The sequence below is a fragment of the Astyanax mexicanus genome, chromosome 2, assembly GCF_023375975.1.
Source record: "Astyanax mexicanus isolate ESR-SI-001 chromosome 2, AstMex3_surface, whole genome shotgun sequence".
NCBI classification, from domain to species: domain Eukaryota; kingdom Metazoa; phylum Chordata; class Actinopteri; order Characiformes; family Acestrorhamphidae; genus Astyanax; species Astyanax mexicanus.
This window is the reverse complement of record NC_064409.1, coordinates 62983531-63010505: the sequence shown is the minus strand read 5'-3', so window position 1 is coordinate 63010505 and position 26975 is coordinate 62983531. Positions and strand designations below refer to the sequence as shown.

The 26975-nt window shown below is 39.1% G+C and overlaps 1 protein-coding gene across 1 annotated transcript in view; it reads left to right on the top strand.

The window, feature by feature from the left end:
- Positions 1-1072: 1072 nt before the first annotated feature.
- The window catches only part of mob2a (MOB kinase activator 2a), a 66678-nt gene continuing 40775 nt past the window's right edge, over positions 1073-26975 (top strand). Inside the window, exon 1 of the mRNA XM_007228089.4 lies at positions 1073-1581. Coding sequence (XP_007228151.1) covers positions 1565-1581 — 17 coding nt within the window. The 5' untranslated portion in view covers positions 1073-1564. The remainder of the gene's footprint in view (positions 1582-26975) is intronic.

Sequence of the window (26975 nt, the reverse complement as noted above, 5' to 3'; positions counted from 1 at the left end):
ATATATATATATATATATATGCTGGTAGTTTGACATGCTCTATAGCTACCATGATGATTTTGATCTCAATTCTGAAAGAAAAGAAAATATTTTATACACATACAAACAAAACAGCTCGTTTATATAACATCATATGCAGTTTTTTATGTTTATCTACAGCACCACCTCTTGGTGGGATTGCTCACTTTGGCTTTGCATAGAAATGTGGTTCTGTCAGAAGGAACGAGAGAACTGTTACCCAGTAAATTATATCTAGCTAAATGCGGGATTTTGGTATTTTCACAGTCACCTGGAATGGTTCAGCTCTGTGAAGCTCCATCTCATACCAAATCATCCATCTCAGTTAGGTTTATGTCAGGGGATTGTGGAGGACAATGTAATTCCATATATGTACCTTAATTGTTTTTATGACTTTAATATTAATCTACAATGTATAAAATAAACGAAATAAAGAAAATAAAGAAATAAAAACACTGAATGAGGTGTGTCCAAATTTTGAAAGTGATATTTTGTATTTGTTGAGCTATTTAGTTCATTCAATTTTTTTGCAGTTTATATGCATGCAATATAGTGCACTTTAGTTTAGTAGTATATTTGTTGTTAAATTTGTTTGTTTTATGTACTTTGTCGCTATCCAATAAAAAAACGTATCTCATCACATGATTTGAACAGACAGACTCTGCCTTACGGACCAGTATAAATATTTAAAAACGACTTAAAATAGACACTTTTTACATTGACTTTCACTGAAAGTTTAGAATGTTATTATTAGTATTAAATATTTATTTTGTTGCAGTAGTATAGATACATTTTAACGTTTTGTCATATCGCCAAGAATATCGTAAATGCAAAAAAAATTGCGATATTATTATCATGGCCATGTCGATCACCCATAATATACACGCACCCTGTATTAATAAAAGTGATTATTCTGCATCATAATGGGGTCATTTGGTCCCCATAACGTACCAAATACAGGGTGATACACACTGACACACGCACCCGCGCTTGCGCGCACACACGCGCAGGAAGCGCAGGTGGGGGTCGCTTCCGTGTTTACTTCCGGATTCGCTATGTAGCAGAAGGGCGAAACTGGTCGGTACAGCGGCAGAGACTGAGACTGAGCGGCGCTGCAGTCAGTCCGGCACACGGAGCACGCACGCACAGCCCGCCCGGAGCCCGGTCTGAGGGTCTGGAAGCTGCGCAGAGGGCAGAGCGGGGTCGGCTCGGCTGGTCAGGGCTGCAGTTTTCGGGGAGGACGGCTGAGCTGCTGGTGTTACCCAGCTTACCGCTGAGCTGAAGCTCAAAGTCAATGCAGCCTCCTTCTCCTCCTCATCCTCCGCCCTCAGACCCACACCTCTACACCCGCCGCACAGCGCTGCTTACCCGGCTTTAGACCCACACACGCACCGGCGGGCGGGACCGGGCTCTTCGCTGGAGGCACCGAGACAAGTGGAGCAGGGAGGCGCGCTCTGCCCTGGCCGGACACGGTGTATGTGAGCTGGCCGCATAAGCCGAGGCAAAAGCGGGCTGCGTGGATATCTCCTCCCTTGGTGGCGGCAGGATGGACTGGCTGATGGGGTGAGTTAGCCAGTTAGCTTATTATATTATTGTTTGCGTTCTGATCACTCCTATATCTCGGGGCTGAAGTTCGAGAGGATATTTTTAGGCAGCGAATTTAATTTCCCCGTGCCACCTTAAATGTAGCGAGTTGTGCTACCCATCTATATGTGCTTGTTACTGGCAGTGCGCATGCGCCGAATTACATTTTAATTTTTTTTAATGTTTAATTTTATTATCATTTTGTTTTGATTGTGTGCATTAAACAACCTGAGCCCACTGTCAGAATTTGAGTGTTACAAATACAGTGTAAATGCCAGCAATTAACCTAGGTTAGCTAACGTTTCTAATCATCCTAATCTATTAACTATTTACCTTAACTCTTTACTCTTTAGTTGGTGATTTAGGCTATCCAAATGCCATAGCTAGCTAACTATGAGCGTTTAATAATATATTTTATTTTTTATTATTTTTATCTTTTAAATATAACTACACTAACCTAGGTTAGCTAGGGGAGCACGTTTTGACAAGGCAGCACAGCTAGTCACAACATCTGTGTTCTCTCGAGTTGTGCTACCCTGTCAAACCGTGCTACCCTAGTGTATAGTTTAGCTGTAAAAATACAAAAGAAGCACCATATTAGAGCATGTTCCCAGTAGAAGCCCCAATAGATATATATAGTATATTTGGATAGCATAAATTACTGTATCACGGTAAATATATGGCAATGAGAGGTCATTACAAACTGCTTTTATATATATTTTTAATAATAGTTATTGTATTGTGTTATTAAGAATTTCTTTTTAAAGCACAAAAATAGGTTTATTATAAAAAAAACACAAGAATTAATAAAACAAGTGTTTCAGCGCATGCGCAGTGTCTTTAGGAAGCACGTATCGACGGGTAGCATAATTCTACACAACACCATAATGTAACGGCTACTGCACTGTTTAAGGTGGCACGGAGAGTTGAAACAAGGGGAACCAACCTCAGCTTCATGTCTGAATCATTCAAACCCGTCCAAAACACACCAGAACCTGCTTAAAGCCCAGACTCAGTAAGTTACATGTACGAGCCGGTGGAGGTGAAGATAAGCTACTTAGTTAAGATAGCGAACACTAGCTATAACCTGGCTACTGGTAGTGTTGTAGCCTAAACTAAATGTAGTTAGCAATCGCCTGGATTTGACAGGAACGCAGAAATGCACTTTTTTACACGCAGTCATGCTGCCACGGTTGACCCTGTTACTCTCAGCAGTTTTTGACACCGTGTTGGATATTATTTATTATTAATCCCCCACCTAAATGTAGCCAGTTAACTTGGCTAACTACCAGTTTCCCACAGCATAGCCGGTTAGACGTGCTAGCGCTGCCTGCCATTGTATAATATAGTAACATTGAGCATTATGTACCTAAGATACCAAAAACCCGACAATTATGCCACTGTACATTACACTGCAACGAACCCACCACACGGCATGTTTTGCCGCTTGCTGTTCACAGGGTGACATCCGGTGTTCTGTCAAGTTGTTCTACCCTGTCAAACCATGCTACCCTAGTGTATATTTAAACGTAAAAATGCCAGAAAAAGCCCCATTTAAAAAAAAAATCGGTAGGATATTTGGAAAGCCTGAATCAATATATCAGGGTACAGTTTAGTGTACCGTATTTTTTTTCTAGCTCTCTTATTATTACTTTTATCATCAACTGTTATTTACACATTTTAATACTTACAACACTAGACAAATAATGGCAGGGGGCTCCGGTTGTTTAATGCACACAAGAAGAACATAATTACAAAAAAAAAAACATTATAATGAAAAAAAAATTCGGTGGGTAGCACAACTCGACAGACCAGGTGCTAATGTCCGTACCTGCTGTCAGTTCAGTTTTACTACCGTCACTCCACCTTCTTCACCACAGCCTAGCTAGCTTACCTAGGTAAAACTCCTGCCATGCATGGCAAGCTTTTGCTTTAGCCGAGTTTCGGTTTAAATTTACACCAGTGATAAAACTAGAAAAAATAAATAAATAAAATCAAGATGTCTGCAATGCAGCTTTCGATAGTAAACTCAAATTCAGAATTTTTGAAATAAGTTTCTTCTAGTAAAAAGCTATAGCCTACAATCAGAGTTTCAGACCTATAAAACCATTCTGGCTAGTCATATTACTGGAAGCACATTCTAGTGCATCTAAAAAAATTAATATGATTAAAAAGTTACTTTATTACAGTCATTTTAGTTTAAAATGTGAAACTCAAATTATATTGATGTATTTTACAGAAAGTTCTACTCATGTCATATGCCGCTGTGCTTAAGGGTGGCTGGATGATAAAATTGTGATGGTGGTATATTAAATCTATTTTTTGATCTTCCTAAGATCTGATCTGAAGTCCTCAAAGTGTAATATTTAAATAAACTGTTCAGACCAAAATTCCTCTAAATTTAGTTAGCGCTCAAAGTTTTGAAGTCAAGTTTTTCTGCAAAATCATCGTTTTAAAATAATGATAAAAGTCTGTGCTGACCTAAAATTTGAAGCGCAAACATGTGTTGGCTGACTGAATACTGAGGGTAAGGTAAAACCTTAGCAAAGAAAGAAAGAAAACTTGATACAGCAAAACTTGGTGTCTCTGTATTTAATTTAAATGTTTGACAATAAAAATGTACATAACCTATTTTTGTTTGATTCCATGTCATGCTGTGACCTGAAATCTATTGAACAATGTTTACCCATGGTGTGTCTGTTGCAACAGATAGATTAAAAACAAATTTAGTATAAATGAGCACTGATGTGGCAACATAAGACTAAGTGTGTCAGAGTAAGGGTGTGTAGTTGTTGGTTTGGCAGGTTCCCTCTCACAACCTGTCAAATAAAGATCGCCTTTTCCTTCCTTTCCTTTTTAAATAAGGACAAAGGAGCAACGGTTACAGGACGTTTGCTCTTTAAAAGACAGTACGTCATAGTATAGAGCTTGTCTCTACTACAAACATTATAAAGAGGGAAGCTAATCTGCCCTGTCAGTCCTAATGTATGTACGGCTGTGTTTTGGTTCCTAGTGTTTTCGATGTCCTAGTGTTCTGATGCACTTATTCTTTCTCCTGAGGTGATTATATTGCTTTACAGCACCACCATAGTCATATAGAATGTCACAGCTCTTTATCATCATATCAGTGCCTAATGCTTTTTACCATTGCTAAGGCTTCTCTCATAAGATCGAGCTGACATTTACTTACAGTGACTTTACTTTATATGGAAATATTAAAATAAATGTGAATTAAGCTCAGTTTCATTAAATATAATTTTGTATCTGTATATCATCACTGTCTTGTGAAAACCTTGCTGTTTTTTTTATTTTTATTTTTTAACATAATCTAAATGTGGTTGTTATTATTTATATTGTGTCCGAATTTTTGATGGATGGTCCAATAGAAATGTGCCAAAATGTCCTGGATTGAAGTATCTATAATTTTTACTTCTTCTCTTGCACAATTTCCATGTTTTTTGCATAACAGTGATGATATAATCAGCATTGGCAGATATTTACATAAAATATAATATCAGACATTGGCTTCTTCCAACTGTAGCATTCCTAGACATAACTGCTGTCAGAGAGCAAGGCACCTGTTTGCATCATTACAATTTACATTCTTTACGTTTTATCCACCAGAGCTGCTTTATGTTTAAATCAGGCTATATAGGGATTGTAAATGGAAGACTTGCTTAAGAACCCTTTCTGATGTAGTTTGGTGGACTTTTCCAGATGCCAGGAAATTAAACCCCTAATGAACCACATGGTCGGCAATGTTGTTACCCCTTTTATTCAACCTTTGTAATTTTGTAATGTTTGTTTGTGTGTTACATTGTTTATAGAAAACCCGAATTCCTCTTTGTATTGTATTTAACTACAGCATCTCTAGAGTCAAAAAGTAAAATGCCAAAAATTAAGTCCGATTTTGACCACCAAAATCTGTCTATTTTTACATCATTAATGCTGCTTACACCATATCTTCACAGCACCAGAGCATCTCAGTTCACTAATGGAGCACCTGCACCTCATTACTGCTTACACTGTGGCCTGCTCTCAGGAGCTTGATAGATTGTTTGCATGTATATCTCACGTTCTTCATGTCACAAGAGCTTTGAAGTACATGAACGACTTAATGAAGCACAAAACAATGAAGATTTAAATGCCAGTAATGAATAATGGCTGCTTGTGTTCTTTGATTTGCTGGATTTTGGTCTCACATAGGATCCTAACCTGCTTATCATCTGCTGCAGTAGAATTTGATGGTGCTTATGATTATGCTGTCTGATAGCAAGTTCTCGAATCCTCCAAAGCAGGATGTGGCTTATGTGTCTGTTTCTGTGTCTGTGAGGTTCCTGATGGTTGTGATGTTGCTCAGAGTTTTAACTGACATTGTGTCGCAGCACAGCGAGCTCTGTGGCCTGACTTTAGAGAGGCCCAGACAGGATATTGCATCATTGTTGATGCAAATGTGTCTTTTTCTGCTCATCTGAGTAGACTCGGGCGACAGATGTTTAATCCTGTCCTTTTGAATGATGGATGGTAATGTCAGAGCTGGCTGGAGACTATTATGAATGTAGGTTATGCCACTGTAATACACCAAGAGGATGAGATGTTCGAGGATGTTTAAATTGTACACTGAACAAGTGTCAACAAATTTGAACTGAAATTGAACTCCAGAGATTTTAGCTGATAATAAATCCTGCAGTAGTGCCTTAGACTAACTCACTTGCAATGGTAGCACATAATAAATCATATAAAGCATTTTGACCCCAAAGTTTGTGTAATAAGGGATCACCTGACTGTGCTTTTTGGATGGCTATGGTGTATTTCTGTTTGTTTTAGTGTATCAGTGCTTCTGAGGACACTCTGCTCTATTTATGAGGCAGTCATGCCCATGTCACGCATAGCCAAAATAAAGAGGGGCGGAGGCCCAACACCCATGCTTTTGACTCATGGTTCTTTTTTTCTCATTTCCATTTTATAAATAGTCTGTCTGTGGTAGCAAACATTAGTCTGAACTGTGCCTCTAAAGAACTTTATTGCCTTTCATTAGGCTTAATGAATAAGGGAGGCACATCCTGGTTTGTTCTAATTGTTATTGTGTGAGTATTGTGTATATGTGTGGCTATCTAAGTCATATTAGGTGGTAAGTACTCAGGTACTCAAGTAATTAATTTTGACTAATAAAACCATTTAACGAGTCTGATGAACTCAACCTAAGGGTCAAACTGAGCTGGAGCACTTATCATGTATTTCTCTCTGTATCCTAAAAGACTGATAGGGGGATTTAAATGGAGATCATCTAGCTTCTTTTCTCTCAGTCTCATAATGTTGTAGGTCTGTACTTGCATGCTGTGCTATCTTAGCGTTTGTTTGTTTTCCCAGGCAGTGCCTTGTTTTGTCTGCTCTGTGGAGCAATAATGTACTTTGACGTTTGCATGCTGAGCAAAATTGTGTGCAAGTAAGTTGTGTGGCTGTAGCATTATGACAGGCTGAGCTAGGAGGAGAAGGCTAATGGCACTTTTTAGACTACTGCATGTTTGGTGCATTGTGTATTATGACAGTTTTGGAACAGTTGGGTACAGGTAAGCAAGCTAACAGGGCAGATTATTTTTCCACTATTTGTCTTTACCTTAAAATCAAGATGAGGAAAAACAGGCACACTTCTCATTAGTGTATATTAGCATACGGGTAGAGTATTAGTATTAATTCACATGATAATGTTTACCCCCAATAGGTAGTAAAGTGATCCTAAATTAGTTTCTTCTACATTTGTGTTACTGGTTATTTTAAATCAAATTATTTATTGTCATTTCATATTCTATGTGAATGCATATGTTGTCAATGAAAGTAAGGTTAAAAGAGCTAAATTATTGTACATTTTGAGGCTTTGTGTTTGTCCTATTAGCCTCTGGTCACAGACGGAAAGTCAGTCAGGCATTGTCGAACATTCCCATGGGTTTATGCCATCATCCAGCTGCCTTAACTGGCCTTTAGTTTCTGCTTTACATTCACATTCTTGTACCATTGTATAAGCAGCAGCATCTCTTGTGTACTTCTGCTTGGTGGTCCATCCAACAACACAAACCGTGCATGTGGCTGGTTAGCGTCCATTGACTTTACACCAATTCAGTTTCTCCTTCTCTGGGTTCAGAACAAACACATGTTCGTGTGGTATATATATATGTAGCACAATTTTATATATTAATCATGGTTGACCCTCACATTAGACATATTTCACTTTTTATTTTCATGTTATCTGACCAGTTATTCTGCTGCATACTTGTGTACATACATATGTTGAGCTATCTAGTGTTGACCAGAGGAGTATTGGTTTCCCCTTTGAGGTTTTGTGTTCCTTTTAATGTTTCTTCCTCTTTCACTAAGAGCTTTTTCTTTGTCACTGTGAGCATTAGTTTAGACAAAGATAAAGCTGTGTTGTTACAGCATCTGTTGTCAGAAGAGCTACAAATACATTTGAACTAAATTGAATTAAACGACTTCTGGTCTTATATAAAGTATGTGTTGTCATTGTACACTGTAAAGCAGAATGTTGTTTTTTTTTCTTCTTTTGTTTAGCTGGGCAAGCAGCTAAACTTACATTTGAGTAAACTGGACCACACAAGCAATGCTGGTAAATAAGTAAAAAAAAAAAAAGTGTGCTGCAACTTTTAGTGCCTACTGAGACAGGTAGGCCATATCTGACTCTGAGCAGAGCTAAGAGTTTCAGAGTGTAGACAAAAATAAAGATATGACGTTGAGGCCAAAGGAAGGAAACGCTCTGTACAGGGTGGAAGAAAGCTATTGTTTTCAAAGCAGTAGCTTAAGGGCACCGTGTCATCTCATACAATGGCCATGGCATTTATTAAGGCATGTCTGCATTCTGCAGATGAGTCAAGATGCTTTTTGACCTTATCTCCACACTACCCGATGTCTTGCGTGAATAGGATACCAGTGATGGACATTTGATTGTGAATGTAGTGGTGCTGAGCTCTGGTCTGCAGGCCTGAAAGCCAGTCTGATTCATTGGTTTTGATGGTCTAGAATTACGTCAGGACAGCACTTAGGCTGCTGCATGACGCAACTGCAAGTGTGCCAAATATAGTGCTGTTTAACACTGTCTCGGTGCAGCACAGCACTTAAAGCAACCTTCGGACCTCCATGTCTCCTTCAAACCTCCATGTTTAGTCATGTTTATAGTAGATATAATAGTAATAATAATAATACAATTATATAACAATGTGATTATAATAATAATACTACAGTGACGAGTATGGATTAGATGTAGTCACATGCTTGAACTTTATTCTAGAAAGCTTGCAGAAACCAGAGAACTTTACCACACTAAGCTCTTTAGTCAGGAGTTTTTGGCCATGTTTTGCTGTTTTTTAGGACATTTTGGATACATTGCACTGTTTACTTTTCTACTACTGTTCCGTTTTTACTTTAAATCCCATTGGTCTTGTCCGGTCCTGTCCAGTGCTGTCCCTAGAGCTTGCATGTTTTCCTTGGCATCACTGTGCACCCACTGCACTTGCCCTTTTGTACAAGACTGCTCTGTAGAGACCTGGCAATGCCAGGAGATAAAATAACAACCAAACCTGGGAAAGCCTGAGATTGATATTTCACACTGAGACTCTTATTGGTCTTAGTTGATTTTTGTTATTCTAGTGATACTAATACATACTGACATGACAAAAGTCATTTGACAGCAGCATATAAATTGACCTTGACGTGTTACCTCAGAGGACGACTTGGGAATGCTCTTGTATAATTTGTGAGGTGTTATCTTGTGAGTGAGGCTGAATGCTGGCCAGGGTGCTCATGGAAAGGCGACATGAATTATCAGATGTTAAGTGAGAGGCCTGATGTGCAGATATTTAACATTCCTTGATACCCAGTGTCACATGTGTACCAGAGGTTACAGAAGGTTAGAGAAGGCACTGGGTGGTAATAATCGTTACCAGTGGCATCTGGCTGGAACAGTCCTTGCAAGCTTCTGTGGAACACAGCATAAGTTATGGGACAAAATACTAGTTCCTGTCTTTTGACTTTTGGCATGTCATTGTTATTAGGATACATATTTTTAATTAAAAACCACAAAAACCGGCCTTAATCATGAGTGTCATTAACTGTCAGCATGTTCTTCATCAGGGCCCTTCACTTCCAGGCTCACATCAGTTCACAACTGCTCCTTCCTGCTAGGCTAAATGCGAGCTGTGCCAAAGCTCCTGCATGCTACAGCTGTACAAGCCCAGGGATCAGAGCACAGTTTGCTCTGCAGCTTAACTATAACTGCCTTTTTAAAGCAAGAACAGCTTGAAAGCGACGGCAGTATAACTGTCAGGACCTAATGGATAAACGAGATTCTAAAGGCCTGTTTCACAGCAGCAGCCTCCCATGTGGTCCTATTGTGCTTGAGTGTGTTAGTCATCAGGCGCTGCCTCCTGGATTCATATAGCTGTTATCGCAATAGATTAAACACACTCTGACAACAGGTTAATTTCCCTCTTGTTCACCCTGGTGAAATGGTCTAGACAGTGGGTGACTCAGTTCCTACAGGGATGTTGGGAGAGATCTTTTTAGAGCCTGTGCTGGTGGAAGTTGTGGCTTGTGTTGAGGGTTTAGGGGTTGTTCTTTTAGGAAGTTGGTTAGATCTGATTGAAGAAAGCAGACCATTGTCGAGAGCTTTCCTGGGGACAGTCTTACTTCGGAGGTTTAGGGACACCATCATCCTGCCTGAGGTGTCTGATGTTTTCTTTTCTCTCAAAAGTTAGTATTCTTACATCGTCTTGGATGAAACTGGGTTAACCGGGGTAAATGACGGATAGCAGCAGCTCTGAATTGATGTTTACACAGAGATAAAAGAGCTAGACACCAGACAGTTTTTGATAATAAATAAACAAATGCTACAGGCGAGTTACCTGTACAGCTCATATATTTCAGCTCCAAAAACTAAAACCAAAAACTGAGAAAACTGTTCTCAAACAAGATCATTGTTATTAAACTCTCTTCAAACTTTGCCATGGCCACCTGCTGCCTGTTGGCATTGCAGCTCCATACCTGCCAAGCCCGGCTTTTAGTATTGTGTCTAAAGATTTCTAACCCTGCTGATCCCGGTTGCTAGCATTGCAACCAACGCTGGCTCTTATCATTTGCGTCTAGTGCACTCTAACCTTACTCAGCCTTGCTGTTTGACTTGTGTCTGGAGATCACCAACTAGAACTCAAACTAGTTTTTAGAATTTTGTGTCCACTGCCTTTCGTGGGCAAACATAAACCTGCATAGAACTGAAAAAGTTACGCTATTTGTGTATAAATGTGCATTTATACCTTCTTTCTTACTGAAACTACCAGTCCAGCTTTAGTTTGAAAGTCTATGATATTGGGCACAATTGCTACATTTTATAGAGTATTATAGACTCAGATATTCTATACCTACTATAGTTGCTGGATCTGATCTGTGGACTCTGTTGCGTGATTCCTGGCAGGAATATGGTGCAGTAATTGGATTATTGAGGTTTTGCCTCAGGCTCCTTGTGAAGGTCGGAGAGCAGTTCAGCTCAGCTGATCACTGCAGGTTAGTGGAGTGGATCGCTTTTCTCACTGGGCCTGTGTCCTCTTTCTGGCTCTGTCCCAGTGCACTCCACTTTGCTCTCTTCCTCTTTTACTGTATAGCTGATTGCCAGGTAACTGTATCTCTCTGCACTTTCCCCTCTCAGTTGCACTTAGGAGCGGTTTACCGTCTTTCAGCCAATTGATTGGGAAAAAGCAGTACCACAGGCTTGTAGACTCTGCATGGGGGAAGTTGCTGCTCTTTATGTAACCTCTAGGAATTTAATGCTAGAAAGCAGCTTACAGGGTTTTCATTTGCATTAGCTCACCTTTTTAGCTCTCCCAGCCAAACCGGTCTTTTGATGAGACTGGCTTCTTTTAAAGTAGTTCTTTAAAATCTTATTTAGGCTGCTGTCAAAGGGCCTGTTATCTTCTATGTAATTAGCCCATGATTGACTGCAGCAGTGGAATGCAGGCTTCTTCTCAGTAAACATCCATTAGTGCAATAGATCAAGTCTTCTGCCTCATTTTGGTCTAACGTGATTTGATGCTTATTGGGTACAGTATGTCTTCTGCAGTGATTTCAGTTTTAACAAGTGTGCCTTTTCATCTGTTCAGCCATCTTCCCTCATTTTCTCTCAGCAAGGAAACGGCACGTCCCACTGTTTCCTTGTCGTACTCATTTTCCAAATCTATAATTATTAGTTCAGAAATTAGAGTTAGATCAGCAGGCTAATATGCAGACTAGATCAGGAAAAAGGATTTCAGTAATAACGTGTTTTTTTTCTACTGATCTAATACATCATCCTAATTCATTTTCACAAATTGTTTTTTTGTAACAATGGTTTTCTGTATAATACACTTGAAAAAAGATTTGGAGAATATTTTGGAACGTGCATCTAAGCACAGTTGCACCCCCCCCCCAAAACAAAGCTTGAAATGCAAAAGTTAAAGGTCTAATCAAATTCCTTACAGCCATTTCCACTCACATTGCAGCCAATTTTTTTTCAATGGCATCTGGCAGTTATTTCCAGCTACACAAAGACAGATTCTAATATCTGTGAGTGGAGAGTGATATTACTCAAAACTGAAGGCCAATTTTCAGTTTAAATGTACTTGCACAGTAATTTGCCATCAGCTGCTGGAGCCCTGAGAGAGCACAATTGGTCTTGCTCTCTCTGGGTGGGTAGATGGCGCTCTTTCCCGTCAGCACTCCTAGGGTGATGTTGATCAGCACAGGGCGTCTGTGAGCTGATGTATTAGAACCGAGTCGCTGCGCTTTCCTCCGAGAGCGTGGTGATGCTACTCAGCAATGCTGCATCAGCAGCAGTTCAAAAAGAGGCGGAGACTGACTTTACAGAGGAGGCTATTCTTCACTCTCCTTCTGTTCTGGCATCACCTGTGATGGGTGGGGCCGAGCTAAATTGATGGAAAAAAAGGAAAAAAATCCAAATAAAAAAAATATATATATTTTAGCATATTGACCCTTCTAAATTAACATTCTCTTTGCTTCCTTTTGCTGAAAGACAGGACTTTATCTGTAAACGAATATTATCTGTGGGCATTACAAGCACTTCCATTCATATTACATTCTGTGATTGTTTTTCCTATTAATAACGTCTCTCATTTGATTTGCTGCCAAAACATGGCAACTTACAATATGTCTCTTTCATTATGTGATATTTGGGTCGGACAAATGCAGCTGTTTCCAGTAATTGGGACAGGGTTTGAATTTCCCACCTAGTTTCTACGTTAATGGCTTTCTCCAGTGTTACAATGATTTTGTATAACAAAAGCATAGCATTAAGGCTAGACTATAGATTCCTAATCCCAGTCCTGCTGACCCCTTTAGACAGTGCACCTTTATGACCAAGTCAGCTGTGTTAATATTTGCAAACATGATATGTTTGTTAACATGAGAACTGCTGGTTGTTCACAGAACATGCAAATGTATCATAAAACCAAATGAACCATCACCAAGCTTGTGTTTGAAGCTGTCCTGCTATGGGCCCCAGTGCTCGGTCCTGTGGCTGCATGCTTTTTCTCTAGGTCACCCGGCATGTGTTGGGTTGCATATCCCTTTTCCTCCATGCTGACTTAGGCTAGATACAGTTGCAGCGGCAGCAGGCTCTGTCCGCGCTCACCCCCGCTCATGCTGTTTGCGCTGCTGTGTAAAGCCTGTACACATCTCAAGCCCTGTTTGAACCTGATCTATGGGACATGTGAGAGAGCATGGGTAGATTAAAGAGAGGCTAATTAAACCCAGTATCTTGAGCTCCATATGTCTTGTGCATTTCCTGCTGTCAGCGAGCTCTGGGGACCATCCTAAAGAGCGGGGTGGCAGACTCTCCAGACGACTGCATGCTGTGGTCTGCTTTTAAACGTACAAAGATTTCGCATGTGGAGTTTTAGAAACAGTTAAAGCATGGCGTGAGATGTTTGTCGGAAGAGTCCAGAAAATGATCATGTGGATCATGGTCTGCTTTGCTCTGTTATGGGAGATTTTGTGTGGGCTGGCGATGTTAAAAAGGCCTCCTCTGACTTTTGCTTTTGTTTTGGCAGAGAGAAGCGAGGAGCATGGAGAGACTTCCTCTTTTAGGTCCTAGATGGACTTGTAGTCATGCTTGGAAGCCTATAGAGGAAGAACATGTCTAAACAGTGAAGAGTTATTGCGATTTGAAAGACCTGAATAATGGGGTTTGGATTAATGCATTACAGGCTAGTTGGAGTCTGTATAATCATGATCTTAAAGTGGGTATTGAAGGACTTTGCACGGTGTGCAGTGCTAAAAATAGCACAGCACGTGGGTCATGAGGTCATGACCTGCGTGAGGACAAGGACAGTCTGTATGAAAAGGACTGGCAGCACAAGCTTTTGGGCTTAAATTGGAATTGTGGTGCCGTGTGACTGATTTATGACTAGGGGCTTGTATTAATAAACCGAGCTAAATTGGCACGTCTGTATTAGAAGGAGGGGAAAGCAGAGGTTGTGGGAGGCTGGTGGTAATGTTCAATAATGATTTATGGAGAATTACCCTGTTATTATGTAAATGGGTAGGGACAAATAGCTCCTGTGCTGAAATATTGGACTTTTAAATGAGACCAATTATATAAGCGAGGTAATAGACTGGCTTTTAACACATGCAGAATAGGCCTCCAAGCATGTGATCCAAACTAAAACTAAAATACTGAATGCAGAAGTAACATGTATGACTTTGTAACTTGCTTCCCTCAGGCTTGTATTGTTAGCATAGCCATTGGAGTACAGCCTTTGATGAAGGGACAGTTTCATCCACCAGGCTGTGGGGATACTCAACTCAGCTCAGCATCCTGACCCCCCCCCCCCCCCCCCCCCCCCCCCATCTCTTTCCAGTCAACTCAGTACTGAAACTTAGTACTGGAATCCACACAGTACTGAAACATTAACACACCCCACATATGCACTATAATACCCACTTTAGTCCCTTCTTCAACTGTGACATTTAAATAACAGTATGCATTCACTTGACCAGCCTTAAGCATTTATACCTCTATATTTGCACTACTGTTTATACAGGTTTTGTTTATACTGGTACTGTCATTCCCTCTATAATCCCCCTCCCCCCATCACTATTGCACCTTTGTCTTGTTACTCTTGTCTCACATATGTCTATATCTGTGACCTTGTTGTACAGTATATGCACTGTCTCTCATTCTTTTATTATTTATAATTTTATTTTGCTGTACATGCTGTAGCTTTGGGAAGGAGAGTAACATAATTTTAATCCTCTGTATATCCTGTACATATGCAGTATTGACAATAAAACTACTTGACTTGACTTCTTGCCAAACCCTCTTAAAGGACTTGATCTAAAACAACACATAATCGCCAGCACTCATTCCTCATTCCACTCAGTTCTAACACTGGGCCTTAGCATACCCATCTGTGCAGAGAGAGAGAGAGAGAGAGAGAGAGAGAGAGCAGAAGGCTCTGGAGTTAGTCCTGGTGGCAGCAGGCCGTGTGCTGTTTGTTTCAGAGAGAGGCCTCTACAGGCCGAGGCGGTGCCAGCGCTTTTGCAGTGAAAAAGGTCAGTTCCGTTTACATTCCTGCACCGTTGGCATGTGGTCAGAGCTGCAGAGCGGCAATCGGCCCACGCTGTGACTGCCCTTGGTACCCCTTCACAAACCTGAGGCTAGGTTCTCCCACCCAAAGCTAAGCAATTGTCAAATAAAGCAAAACTGCTCCCAGCTTGGCTTTGCAGAGCAATTGATGTCAACACTTTACCAGAAAGGTCTGCTAATGGGAGAGACAATTACGCTCCATGCTCTTAGTATGCTTTCTAAATTCTCACTTATGTTGAATATTAGAAGGCTTGGTCCCAGATCAGCTTCTCATAGCAAATACTATTGCTGGAGATGTTTAACGAGAGGTAGATGTTTGTAGAGCCTAGAGCAGATATGTCTATTCATAATGCAGTCAGTGTTTATGGTATGGGTTGGAGTTTAAGATAAATTTAGACAGTATTATTATTATTAAGTGACTATTTACATGCCTATTACATGTATTTTGGACAGGTTCACTCTTAAAAAATAATTGATATACAGCTCTGGAGAAAAAAAAGAGATCACTTCAGTTTCTGAATCAGTTTCTAAGATTTTGGTATTTATAGGTATATGTTTGTGTAAAATGAACATTGTTGTTTTATTCTATAAACTACGGACAACAGTTCTCCCAAATCACAAATAAAATATTGTCATTAGAGCATTTATTTGCAGAAAATGAGAAATGGCTGAAATAAAAAAGATGCAGAGCTTTCAGACCTCAAAAATGCAAATAAAACAAGTTCATATTCATAAAGCTTAGAGAGTTCAGAAATTTATATTTGGTGGAATAGCCCTGGTTTTTAATCACAGTTTTCATGCATTTTGGCATGTTCTCCTCCTGAAAAAGTTCAAGCAGTTCAGCTTAGTTTGATGGCTTGTGATCTTCCTCTTAATTATATTCCAGAGGTTTTCAATTTGGTAAAATAAAAAAAAAATAATTAAGTGGTGTCTTATTTTTTTTCCAGAGCTGTATCGCAATTGCCGGGTATCCCTCTTCTTTCCAATACCGAGTTCTTGCCAATGCCAGCCCCACTTGTGTCTAACAGATGTGTGGGTTTTAAGAAATATCAAATTGGTAAAAAACCCAAAGGCACTTTACACTTTTAAAATTAACTATCAAGTGTGCACTGCAAGTTGAGATGAACATAGTCTAGTTTGAACATAGAGATGAACATAGGTGTAGTTTATTCTGGTAGCTGTATTGTCCAGATAATAACTACAACTATAAACAAATGCCATATCTGCTGCTGCTCCCTATTAAATTACAGAAAAATGTGCACTAGTCCAGAACACAGGACCTTCTTTCTGTATTTAATTTATTTTACCCTCCTCAGACAGGACTGACCAATAAGTAGAGATAAGTTTCTCAAATGGGTTCTTAATATAAACAAATACAGAACCTTTAACATGATGATGGTGATATAATATGAGTTGTTTAGTCATATCACGTTGTGATTTTAGATGCTTTATAATTGAAAAATGGTTTGCCTATACTTAGTAGTAACAGGCCCTTTTCTGAATGTCTGAGCATTTGTCAGCATTTGGACCCTCTGAGCTGGTTGGAACCCCCTCAGGAAAGTGTCATGTTTTGCTGTTGTGACTCTGGCAGTCTGCTGCTGTCCCTGTGGTTTGTGTTTTCCGCAGCTGCATTCAGCTTGATGTTCAGAGGCTGTAGTCACGTAATTGCAGTAGAGATTGTCATTGAATGACCTGAAGATGGAGCTTCACTTCCTCAGCCTTTTCTCGGTTCCTTCCTCTTCTCACTGTGGTGTGAGAGAGAGAGAGAGAGGGAGAGAGAGAAGGAAGGAAGGAAGGAGTGTGTGAGTGAGACATTCTGTACTTCCTCTAATTCAAAGATGCTAATATTTATGGCTGTTTCATCATAGGCCCGGCACATTCCTCTCCCACTTCAGATCGTTGATTCTCACACATCCTCTCCAGAGTGCAGTCTGCAGTATCTGACACTGCCAGCCTTGTGGTCAGATATTTATACACTTATGGTTAGAAGATGTTGGTAAGTAGAGGTGCTACAGCATGGTTGTATTATATACAGACATGCCAAAATTCATGGGAGAGCAGTATGCATGACAATTAATCATGTTACATTAAAGTGTTACCTCAGGGGAATGTTTGAGAATGCCTGTCCCTGTATATGTTGTGAGGTCTTATCTTGTGAGTGAGGTTGATCACTGGCTGGCATGCCCATGGAAAGGCAATGTTAAATATTAATTGTGCAGGCAGTTATTATTCTCAAGCCACAATATTAATACTGGGAATATTTAATAGAAAGCATTACCACCCATAGCGGACAGTACTGTGGGCTACTGTGGGACATGGCACTATAAAAGAACCATGGTTGGTTCACCTTTACACCATCCATCTTAGAGTTAAGTTTGTATAGAACCATCCACTAAAAGGTTCTTATTTAGCCTTTGTCCTATTTGGCAAAGCTTCTACTGAGTAATCTTCTAGCGAGGACCCGCATCGCAACAAAAGACTTATTCAGCATGTAGCTCAGCAGAGGTTTAATTTCATGGAGTTTGATGTTATAGTTTGGACTTATTTGACCTTGAATGAAAGAGTAAAAAGCATCAGGACCAAACTATGGCCATATTACTGTCTTGTAGATAAATAAGCAAAAAGTGCTACTACTAATTAGCAAAACAGAGCTTTAGGCCAGCTTTTATTTAAAAATCAGTGCCGTCCTCCAACCCATCCTGGCAATAATTGCTTGTTATTTATACAGTCTAATTACTTGGATGGATTTACAGTCTTAAGCCTACATACAAACATCCAGCTTTCATATTCATGTTTCATCTGCAAATGAATGCAAAATAAAACCACATCAAACACACAGTAAGTCAGCACTGACATATTTAGCCCATAATTGTAGGATAATGAACTTCCTGTGTTGTTGTGTGTTGTTTTCTTTAGGGAACATCCCTCCTCCGTTGAGGCTTGCATGAGGAAGGCCAATTTAGGAAATATGGGGGGGGGGAAACATATCTAAACTATAAATCCCAGAAGCCATTTTTCTTCTGTGAGATTTGATGCAGCATTTCATGCCTTAATTGCTAAATAAAAATGATGAAATACTTTTTTGTATAATATTTGTTTAATGTCCACATTAACTTGAGAAGCTTAGGTAGTTTTATTATTAATATTTAATTAAAAATGAGCAATACTTAATAAATGCTTAGTAAATAAGGATATACACAATGATGTCGGAATCATATCTGATACAGCAAATATTTGTAATGATGATAACAACTAATAGCTACCAACACCCACAACCAACAACAGGGTGTAGTCCTAATATAACACTAAGTCTGTATGTATCTACATTGGCAGAAACACTATGGAAATGGAAAACTTAAAATGAATAAAAAAAACAAAGAGTTTATTCTCCTTTGTTGCAGTTTTAAACCCCTCTAGCCCACTCTTGGCTTTAGGTGGACTTTTTGTTTCAATAGGTTCTCTCTACGGGGACTAGACCAGCTTTTTGTGTGCAGTTGCGCATCTGTGTTAGCAATGGTTACTGGCATAAAAGCTGAATGCATTTATTAGAAGGGCTGTTCTCAAATAACTGGAAATATTGCACTGCATATTGATGCATTTCTGTTTATTAATACTTAATCTCTGTGTAGGTGACTCCTGCAGTTCTCCTTGTCAGAGTGTTGTGTAAAAGGGAGGCAGCTGTCTGCACTGGAGCTGATGCACTGCACGCTTTTTGGTGTCAACAGCTACAGATGTGTCCTCATATCTCAGAGGAGCAGACACAGACCGTTCTCCCAGGAGTGAGGTGCTCAGTGATGTAGCCTATCTCTGCAATAAATAAATAACACGGGCAATCACTGAAGTGCTCATAAAAAAAATCCTATTACAGAGATTTAAGTAAAAAAAGTTTAATTAAAGCTTTTCAGTGATTGGAAAATGAAGATATAAAATATATGGATAAGAAAACTTAATCATTATAACTTGCTATGTTATTTATATTATTTATTAGTTTGCTTCTTTTAAAGAAAGGCCTTTTAATGCCTCATTAGGCGTCTATTCCTTTATTGACCCATTTTCGGCAAAAAAAAACATATATATATGCATAAATACCAAATTATGCCCCCAGGGGGCAGATATGTTTCACTATTTATCTGTAACCTTAGGGCCTACAGTGAAGTTAAACAGAGCTCACATAGTTTTCATTCAATATTTCATTTATTCAACAACCTGCATTTGGGGTCCATTTGATAACAGTCTAATTTACTCATACAAGATACAGTTTAGCCTACATTATGATCTTTAGGAATTAACATTTTGAACAGTTAAGGTTCTGTGCCATAAACCATAAAATTAAAACTACTGGCATGAAATAAATAACAGTGATTACTAGATTACGCTGGCACCTATCAAGCTGTGGGATCTACGGATTTGGCATCAAATGAACAGTGCAGATGAGTTGAAAACAGGAAAAATAGAAATGCATGAGAGTCTAAGCCATTTTGATTAAGGTCAAACTGTGATGATTAGATGACTGGGTCAAAGCATCTCCTAAACATGAGGCAGGTATTGTGGTGTCCCTGGTATGCAGTGGTCAGTACCTGCCAAATGGTGATCCAAAGACAAACAACCAGGCTCACTGACACTCTTGGAAAGCAAAGACTATCCAGTATGTGGACTGATTCCACAAAATAACTGCTGTAATATATAATCATACCTCACTCCCCACCAAAATATAATGTTCTATTCCTAATGAGTAATCTTGTATAAAATATTTAATACTTTTAATACTTCTACATCTGAAGTGAGAGTATATTCTCTCAGGTGTCCAGTAGATGGCAGTACTATCGTGATTCTACCCTGGCCTTAAGAATCCATGCACAGATATTCAGATGTTTCTTCTGTTCAAGTCATTGTATTTGTATATTTTTGATGCCACTGTTGCACAGCTTTACTACAAATTAAGGGTGTGCCATATTGTATCGTACTTAATAATATCGTCAACATTTTTAAATATCGTGAGCAATATTATACCCTGAAATAATGACACATATCACCCACCCCTAATTATCACATCATCAAACTACTTTTTTTTGCTGTTTTTAGCCAAAGAAAAATATCACATTGTTCTCATTGTTCATTTTTTATATCTACTAGAGACAGATCATATTTGTCCAGTATCATTTATTTTACATTAATCCTGGATATGTGGAGATATTTGGAGTGCATTATTAGTATCATGACATTCTGGATAATTTACTTACAAATCAGATTTTTTTTTAAATGTCTCAGTTAGGAGTGTGCCATATCATATCAGATGCAATAATAACATTTAATTTTCATTTTGTTGCAGTCGTGTATTCTTGAAGTATTTTTTTTTTCAATTCAGTCTTTTGTCAAATCGCCATGAATATCATTATCACGAAAATACCATGAAATATTGTGATATTATTTTAGAGCCATATTTCCCACCTCTACTACAAAGACCGTGCATGCTTGTTATTAAGTTTTCTCCATTGTATACAGATGTCTTATAAACCCAAAACAAAATGTATTACCAATATAATCACTTGTGACAAACATGTGTATAAATTACATCCATTTAAACCTAGATGTCAGATTTTTTGTTGTTTTGAGAAGGACATTTCAAATGGAAACCCCCCACAAGACAAGATTTCTTATTAAAAAAAACTTGGAATACTCTCATCAATCCCAAGTTAAGATTCCAAGATAGCTGCACATTAACAATAGTACAAGCATTATACAGTTCATCACTTCCGTTAAATAGGATCTCATTAAATCAGTCTTACAAATTACTGTCAATTTCTTTTATGCACAAAATACTGTATATAATGTAGTGTAGTTAACTGGTATTGCTAACAAAGCTAACCTGAGACAATGGTACCAAAGATACAGAGCATTGAGAATCTCGTTGCATTCAGCAACAAGAGTGTTAGTGAGTAGTGAGGAGGAAGATGCCGTGTTATCACCACCCCACCTCACCAACTCTCCAACTCACCCCAAAAGTACTGGATGGAGCTCCATCTTTCCAGAGAACACAGTTTCACTGGCCATAGATCAATTCTGGGGGGCTTTATACCCCTCTAAACCCACACCTGGCATTAGGCATGGGGCCAGAAGTCTCATGTTTATCAGCACCTGTTGGCGATACCTTTTGCTGGTATTAAACAATTTGCAATTAAAAGTAGCCAAATGCATTCATTACAAGGGGTGTCCACAAATATTTAGCATTGTGGAGCCACAGTTGCAGTTTTACGTATTGTTTGACTCTTCACCCTGCTTCTAGATTTCTGTAGAGCTGCTTTGCAAGATCAGGATATAAAAAGCACTATATAAATACTTTACATTTTATGTTATTTAATCCTATTGCCATATTGGTCTTTATGACTGCAGGAAACTGTAGCGTGTTGTCCAGCAGCAGATACGAGTGGAATGCCTCAGGAGACAGCAGAAAAGTCCTAGCTGCCAGAAGAGTTACACTGTGCAGCGTCTCAAGGGAGCAACTTCACTTTTCAAACACCTCTACCCTCTGAACAAAATACCAACGCATATATCCTTATTTAGAAAAGGACAGTGGCCTCATAAATCGCGGGGTTATGGAAGTTCAGAAGTATGAAGTTGGCGCCGTGTATTTTATGGTGTCTGGAGGTCTGCTGATTCTGTTCATCACTGTAATCGGTGCTGAGGCTAAATGAACCTCTCTCCATTGATTATGACTAGAAGACTGCACTGTGTTAATCGGTTTAGCCAGTCAGTGAGTACAAGTGGGAATCATTTTCGTTTTCTGGCCTACTCTGTAGATCCTAATTAGCGCAGACTGAGCTGTTAGTCGCAGCAGCTCTGTGTTGAGTGGTCGGCTCTGTCCTTCGTCCTGCTTGGCTGCTGCCGCTGATTGATTTGATTACGCTCGCTCGCCTGTGGGCAGGATGTCTGTCAGGGGGTCTGACGTGTCAAGCGGCACTTGCGTCACTTGGACCACATGGCCCAAACCTGCTCAGTGCTGCAACAGTTCTACTACCTCTGCAGTGACTGGGCAACACTTCCCAATGGGAGAAGCTCACTGTTACATTGCTGTCATAGGATGATTATGATAATACTAGATATTAGAAACGTCATAAGTTTCAAATAATAGAAAACGTATTTAAAAATATAAGATTTAATTGAAAATAATAATGTTATTGAAAATTTTTATGTATATTTGCCTATGTAGTATATCTGGTAGTATATCTGGTACACTATATTTCCAAATATTTCTGGCCACCTTTAACAGTATATGCCTTTATTTTAAGATGCATCCATTGCTGACACAGTTGTGAAAATCCTCAGTTCCTGTAGAGATTTGTTTCTATTGCCAGTAGAATAGGACTCTCTGTGGCAGATAAACATGGACCTATTGGCACCATGCCTAATGCCAGGTGTAGGCAGGAGGGATTTAAATCCTCCTAGTATTGAGCTGTGTAGCATTGAAACTGAATTGTACCATCTTATAATTACGTGAAGAGCTGGGAAGTTGGAGGAGAGGGGGAATGTTGATTACTCAACCTCCCGACCTCTTTAGAAACAAGGAACAAGCTGATTTCCCAATACTTTTGTCCACATAGTATATATGAAAGCCACTAAAATTAATGTCAAGAAAGCTTTAAAATAAATGTTTTAAAATGTATGTGTGTGTATGTGTTCTACTACATCATTGGGTCTCCAAAACGCAAAGTTTGCAATAGTAGGAAAAGGCCTTCTTAACCTAATCTTATGACAGGTGTTAGTTAGGTCAGTTAGGTCTTAAAAATAGACAGCATTTTATATGTGTAATTCTATTGTGTAATCTTCATTTTGTGTGTCTTGTTATGTTTTTTCTACATTTACATTTTCATCATTTAATTTACATTTATGGGATTTGGCTTATGTTCTTTTGCAGAGTGCCTTACATTAGAATCACATTACACAGGTTGAATAATGTAAATTTATGAGTCTTGCACAGGGTCTCTGTTTGATGTTGTGTTGTGGGCTTGCCTGACTAGGAGATATAACCATACTCTGCAATCAGGAAGACCGTATTGTTATCGACAACACTACACCAACAGTGTTCTCCACATCATCTGCTCTGTCCAGTAGCTGTGCTACAGACCTGTGAAGAATTTTACTATATCTTTTTCAAAAATAAGTTTGTGTACATACAGTACATTGAATGGACCGTGAACTGAACTATACATATGTTAAACTCCTTTATTTTATACAAGAGGGGGAAATGTTTCCCATGACACAGCCCCTTCAGGGTTCTTGTATTGTGTTTCAAGTAGAAGCTTAGAAACATGGTACAGCTTTTCACCTCCTGAGTGCTGAAGACTTTAATATATGAAAGCTGGAACATATTTTTAGACTTTCATCTCCCACTGGTCTGAGTCTTGGCTCTGTGTCCTGCTCCTATGCCCAGCTCTGAGCATACAGGCTTTTTGATGGATGCTCTATGTCGTAGACACTTTCCTATGTTGTAACTTTCTGGCAGGCCATTCTTTAGCAGCCTGTTTTTGATAAAAGCTTGAGGGTTTAAGCTCTGAAAAGGCCTGAAATATGTTGTGGGGATTCAGATCAAGCCGAGCCCTGAGCTGCTTACATAGCTTCAAATAGAAAAAAAGAGAGTCTTCACTGCAGAAGGGAGTATCAGGCTGATTGTGTGAATGCACTGAATGTGCTGCTTACTAAATGTCAATGCTGAAGTGACGCCAAGTCCGAATAAAAGGACACAAATAACTGCAACAACAAGAACATCAGATAAATTGCAGCACATTGCCCTTGTCTGTGCAGAAGAAACAATGCAATCGAAACACCTCAGTGTGTATTCACAGTTTGTTTCAATTGATCTTGGTCCTGAGTGGGTGCAAGTGAATAGTTTGTTTATTCAGAGACAAATGTGCGCTCTTAGTACAACTTAATGTTACGGGACTGGAATACACCTGAAATTAGTCACCCTCATTAAGATTCACAGCTTATATAAAACAAAATGTTGGAGACGTGCGTTCAGGAGGTGTACGTGAATGTGTGGGTCACGTGCTGCTAAGCAAATAGCTGACTGTCCCAGCAGCACTGTGTGTGCTTCTGCTGCGGCACAGAGCTGATGTACTGCTGGTCCTCCGAGCAGATTGCATAATCCTCCCCCCCTTAAACCCCACCCCCAGTCTGCAGTGGCTGATCGATCACAGAGGGCACTGCCAGCTCACTGCCTTTCTAATGAATGGCCCTGGAGCTGGACTTGGAGCGGCCAGCCAACCAAACTCTGCAGGGGAGAGAGAGCGAGAGAGAAAGGGACAGAGGAGAAAGACAGAGGCATTTATCATCTTGCATACAGCCCACCGCATGAATGAGCCAAAAGAGCACACTGGCTTCTTACATAAGCTGTGAAAAAAGCTTAGTTAGCTTTTTTATTTTATCAACTAGAGTGAAAATATTCAAATACCCCTGAAGAAACAATGAAACGGATCTTCGATCACTGGTAAATCACATCACATAACCTGAAAACAAAAAAGAAGAGATGTGTGTCACCAAATAATTGCGCATTTCCCCCCTTAGTGGCTTGCTGCTGGGCCTGCCTCTTTGATTAAAATTTGTCTGGTCATTTATAACATACATAGAGGATTTAGAGAGTTAGAAGAATCTGAATTAGACTCAGATGCCTTCTGTTATACGGCAATTTCCTACTGGCACAGCAGCAGGATATGACATCATTGTCCTGAGTGAAAACAGCACCATAGTCTGTTCAGTGTTTTTACTGGCATGGCTTTCAGTGTGAACCACTTAATATGTGTGTTATTCTTAAGCAGTTCCTTATGGAAAAACACTACTGCTTGTGTATAATTTACGGTAAATTTGCACAATTACTGTAATTCACTACTGGATACCACACAGATCATAGATTACTGAAAGGCAATAATCACAAACAATGTAACATTTGTACAGACTGACACTTTCTAAAAAAAAAAAATTAACAGTTTGTTCAAAATGAATAAACGCACTGCAAAGTAATCCTGTATCTGCACCCAACCTTTTCCTAAAGTTTTATATTACCTCAGATGTACAGTAAGCTATTGGAAGGATTTCAAGCATATGTTGCTCATTTAGGCCCTGTTGTAGCAGCAGCTCTACTGGGTTCAAGTTAGGACATTTTAACTAGGCCTCTCTGAAACATTAGCCTAATGATTTTTCTTTTTTCTTTTCTGTTTGGATCGTTGTCTTGCTGCATAACACAATTAAAATTAATTTTCAGATCATAGACAGAACAGAATAAACATAATTCATGGCTTTGAAAAAAAGTGAAATGTTATTTGCAACAAACCATACCCATATCATCCCTAATCATCACCATTCTTCAATATTGGCATAGGTGAAATGCAATATTAACTTTAAATCAGATATAAACTTGTTATAGACTTGAGCTGTTCAAAATATTTCATGGACTGTGGACTGATCTGTTCACACAACCGGATCACAAAAGGCTTAGTGATCCAGATGTTTGTGTTTCTGCAAATATGAGATTAATATCGGTGCTTTCCAGTGATTGCTATCTTTACTCAGTCATTTACTGAAAGACACAAACAGTCATTTACTGAGGCTAGAGTGAGCTACAGTTCCATGTATGTTCTTCTGGAACCTCCTGATGACTTCCTTGATATTTTGGCAGGTCAGACACTTCTGGGAATTGTTCCTGGGCTTTTTAGTTTGTAGATTATAACTGTCACTGTATCTTGTTTCTGCTCTTTTTTAATCTTTATTAAAAAAATATTATTTATTCTGGATGTGAATGTGAAGTCTAATGTGCTTGTGAGAAACTTTTGGTGACTTTAATGGTATTTTATTAACTGTAACCCATTTAGTATACATTAATCCATAAATAAACGAGGTAAGTCGTTAAATTATTGGATACTACATCTTTAAAATATTATGCCACAGTTAATTTAGACCAAACAATATATTTGTCTTAGAAGCTATCTATAAAAGTCAGTATCTCATGATCTCCAAATACTTTTCTGTTTTAGTATTGCGCTTAATTATACTTCTTGCCAAGATAATGTTTGCCTGGCTTTGCTTGTTGGGGCAGCTGGGCAAACTCTGGGGATCAAGACTCTGTGTAACAAAGCTGATGACTGGTTGGCAAGAAGAAAGAAACTAGCTGTGAAACAACAATGGAAAACTTTGAGGAGCTCATAAAAAGCGCTTCCAATAACACATCATCAGAGCTAGAACTGATGGGTGACAGACAAAATGAAATCACAGAATGTATGCTAGTACGTACAGTCATTTTTCTAGATTCATTTGCAAAGCTGTTTTTTGCAGCAAGTATGCTGAGGCCTTAAGCTATAAGCTGTCAAAAGTAATAGCCACATTTAAAATGACAGGTTATGCACACCACAATGATCTTGTAATAAAATATCATTGTGTGCCAACAACAAGCAGTGTGACTGAGTGGCATTTACACACCTCCAGCTGCCCCTCCAGCACTGGGTTGGACGACCTGCCCATTTCTGTGTTTGAAGTGTCTTGCTAAGGCTTCACCTCATTAAAACACGATCATCCTGTTACTGATGTTTTGTTTGCTGCAGATCTGAGGCAACTTTCTTGTTTTTGTGTTTCTGTTGTATGGAATGTAATAAAACTTCTGTAAAACAATCTAAAACGGCATAATTAATATGCTACTTTACAATGCATCTGCTGTACTGTGGATCAAACATCTTACAGCAGTGTTTTT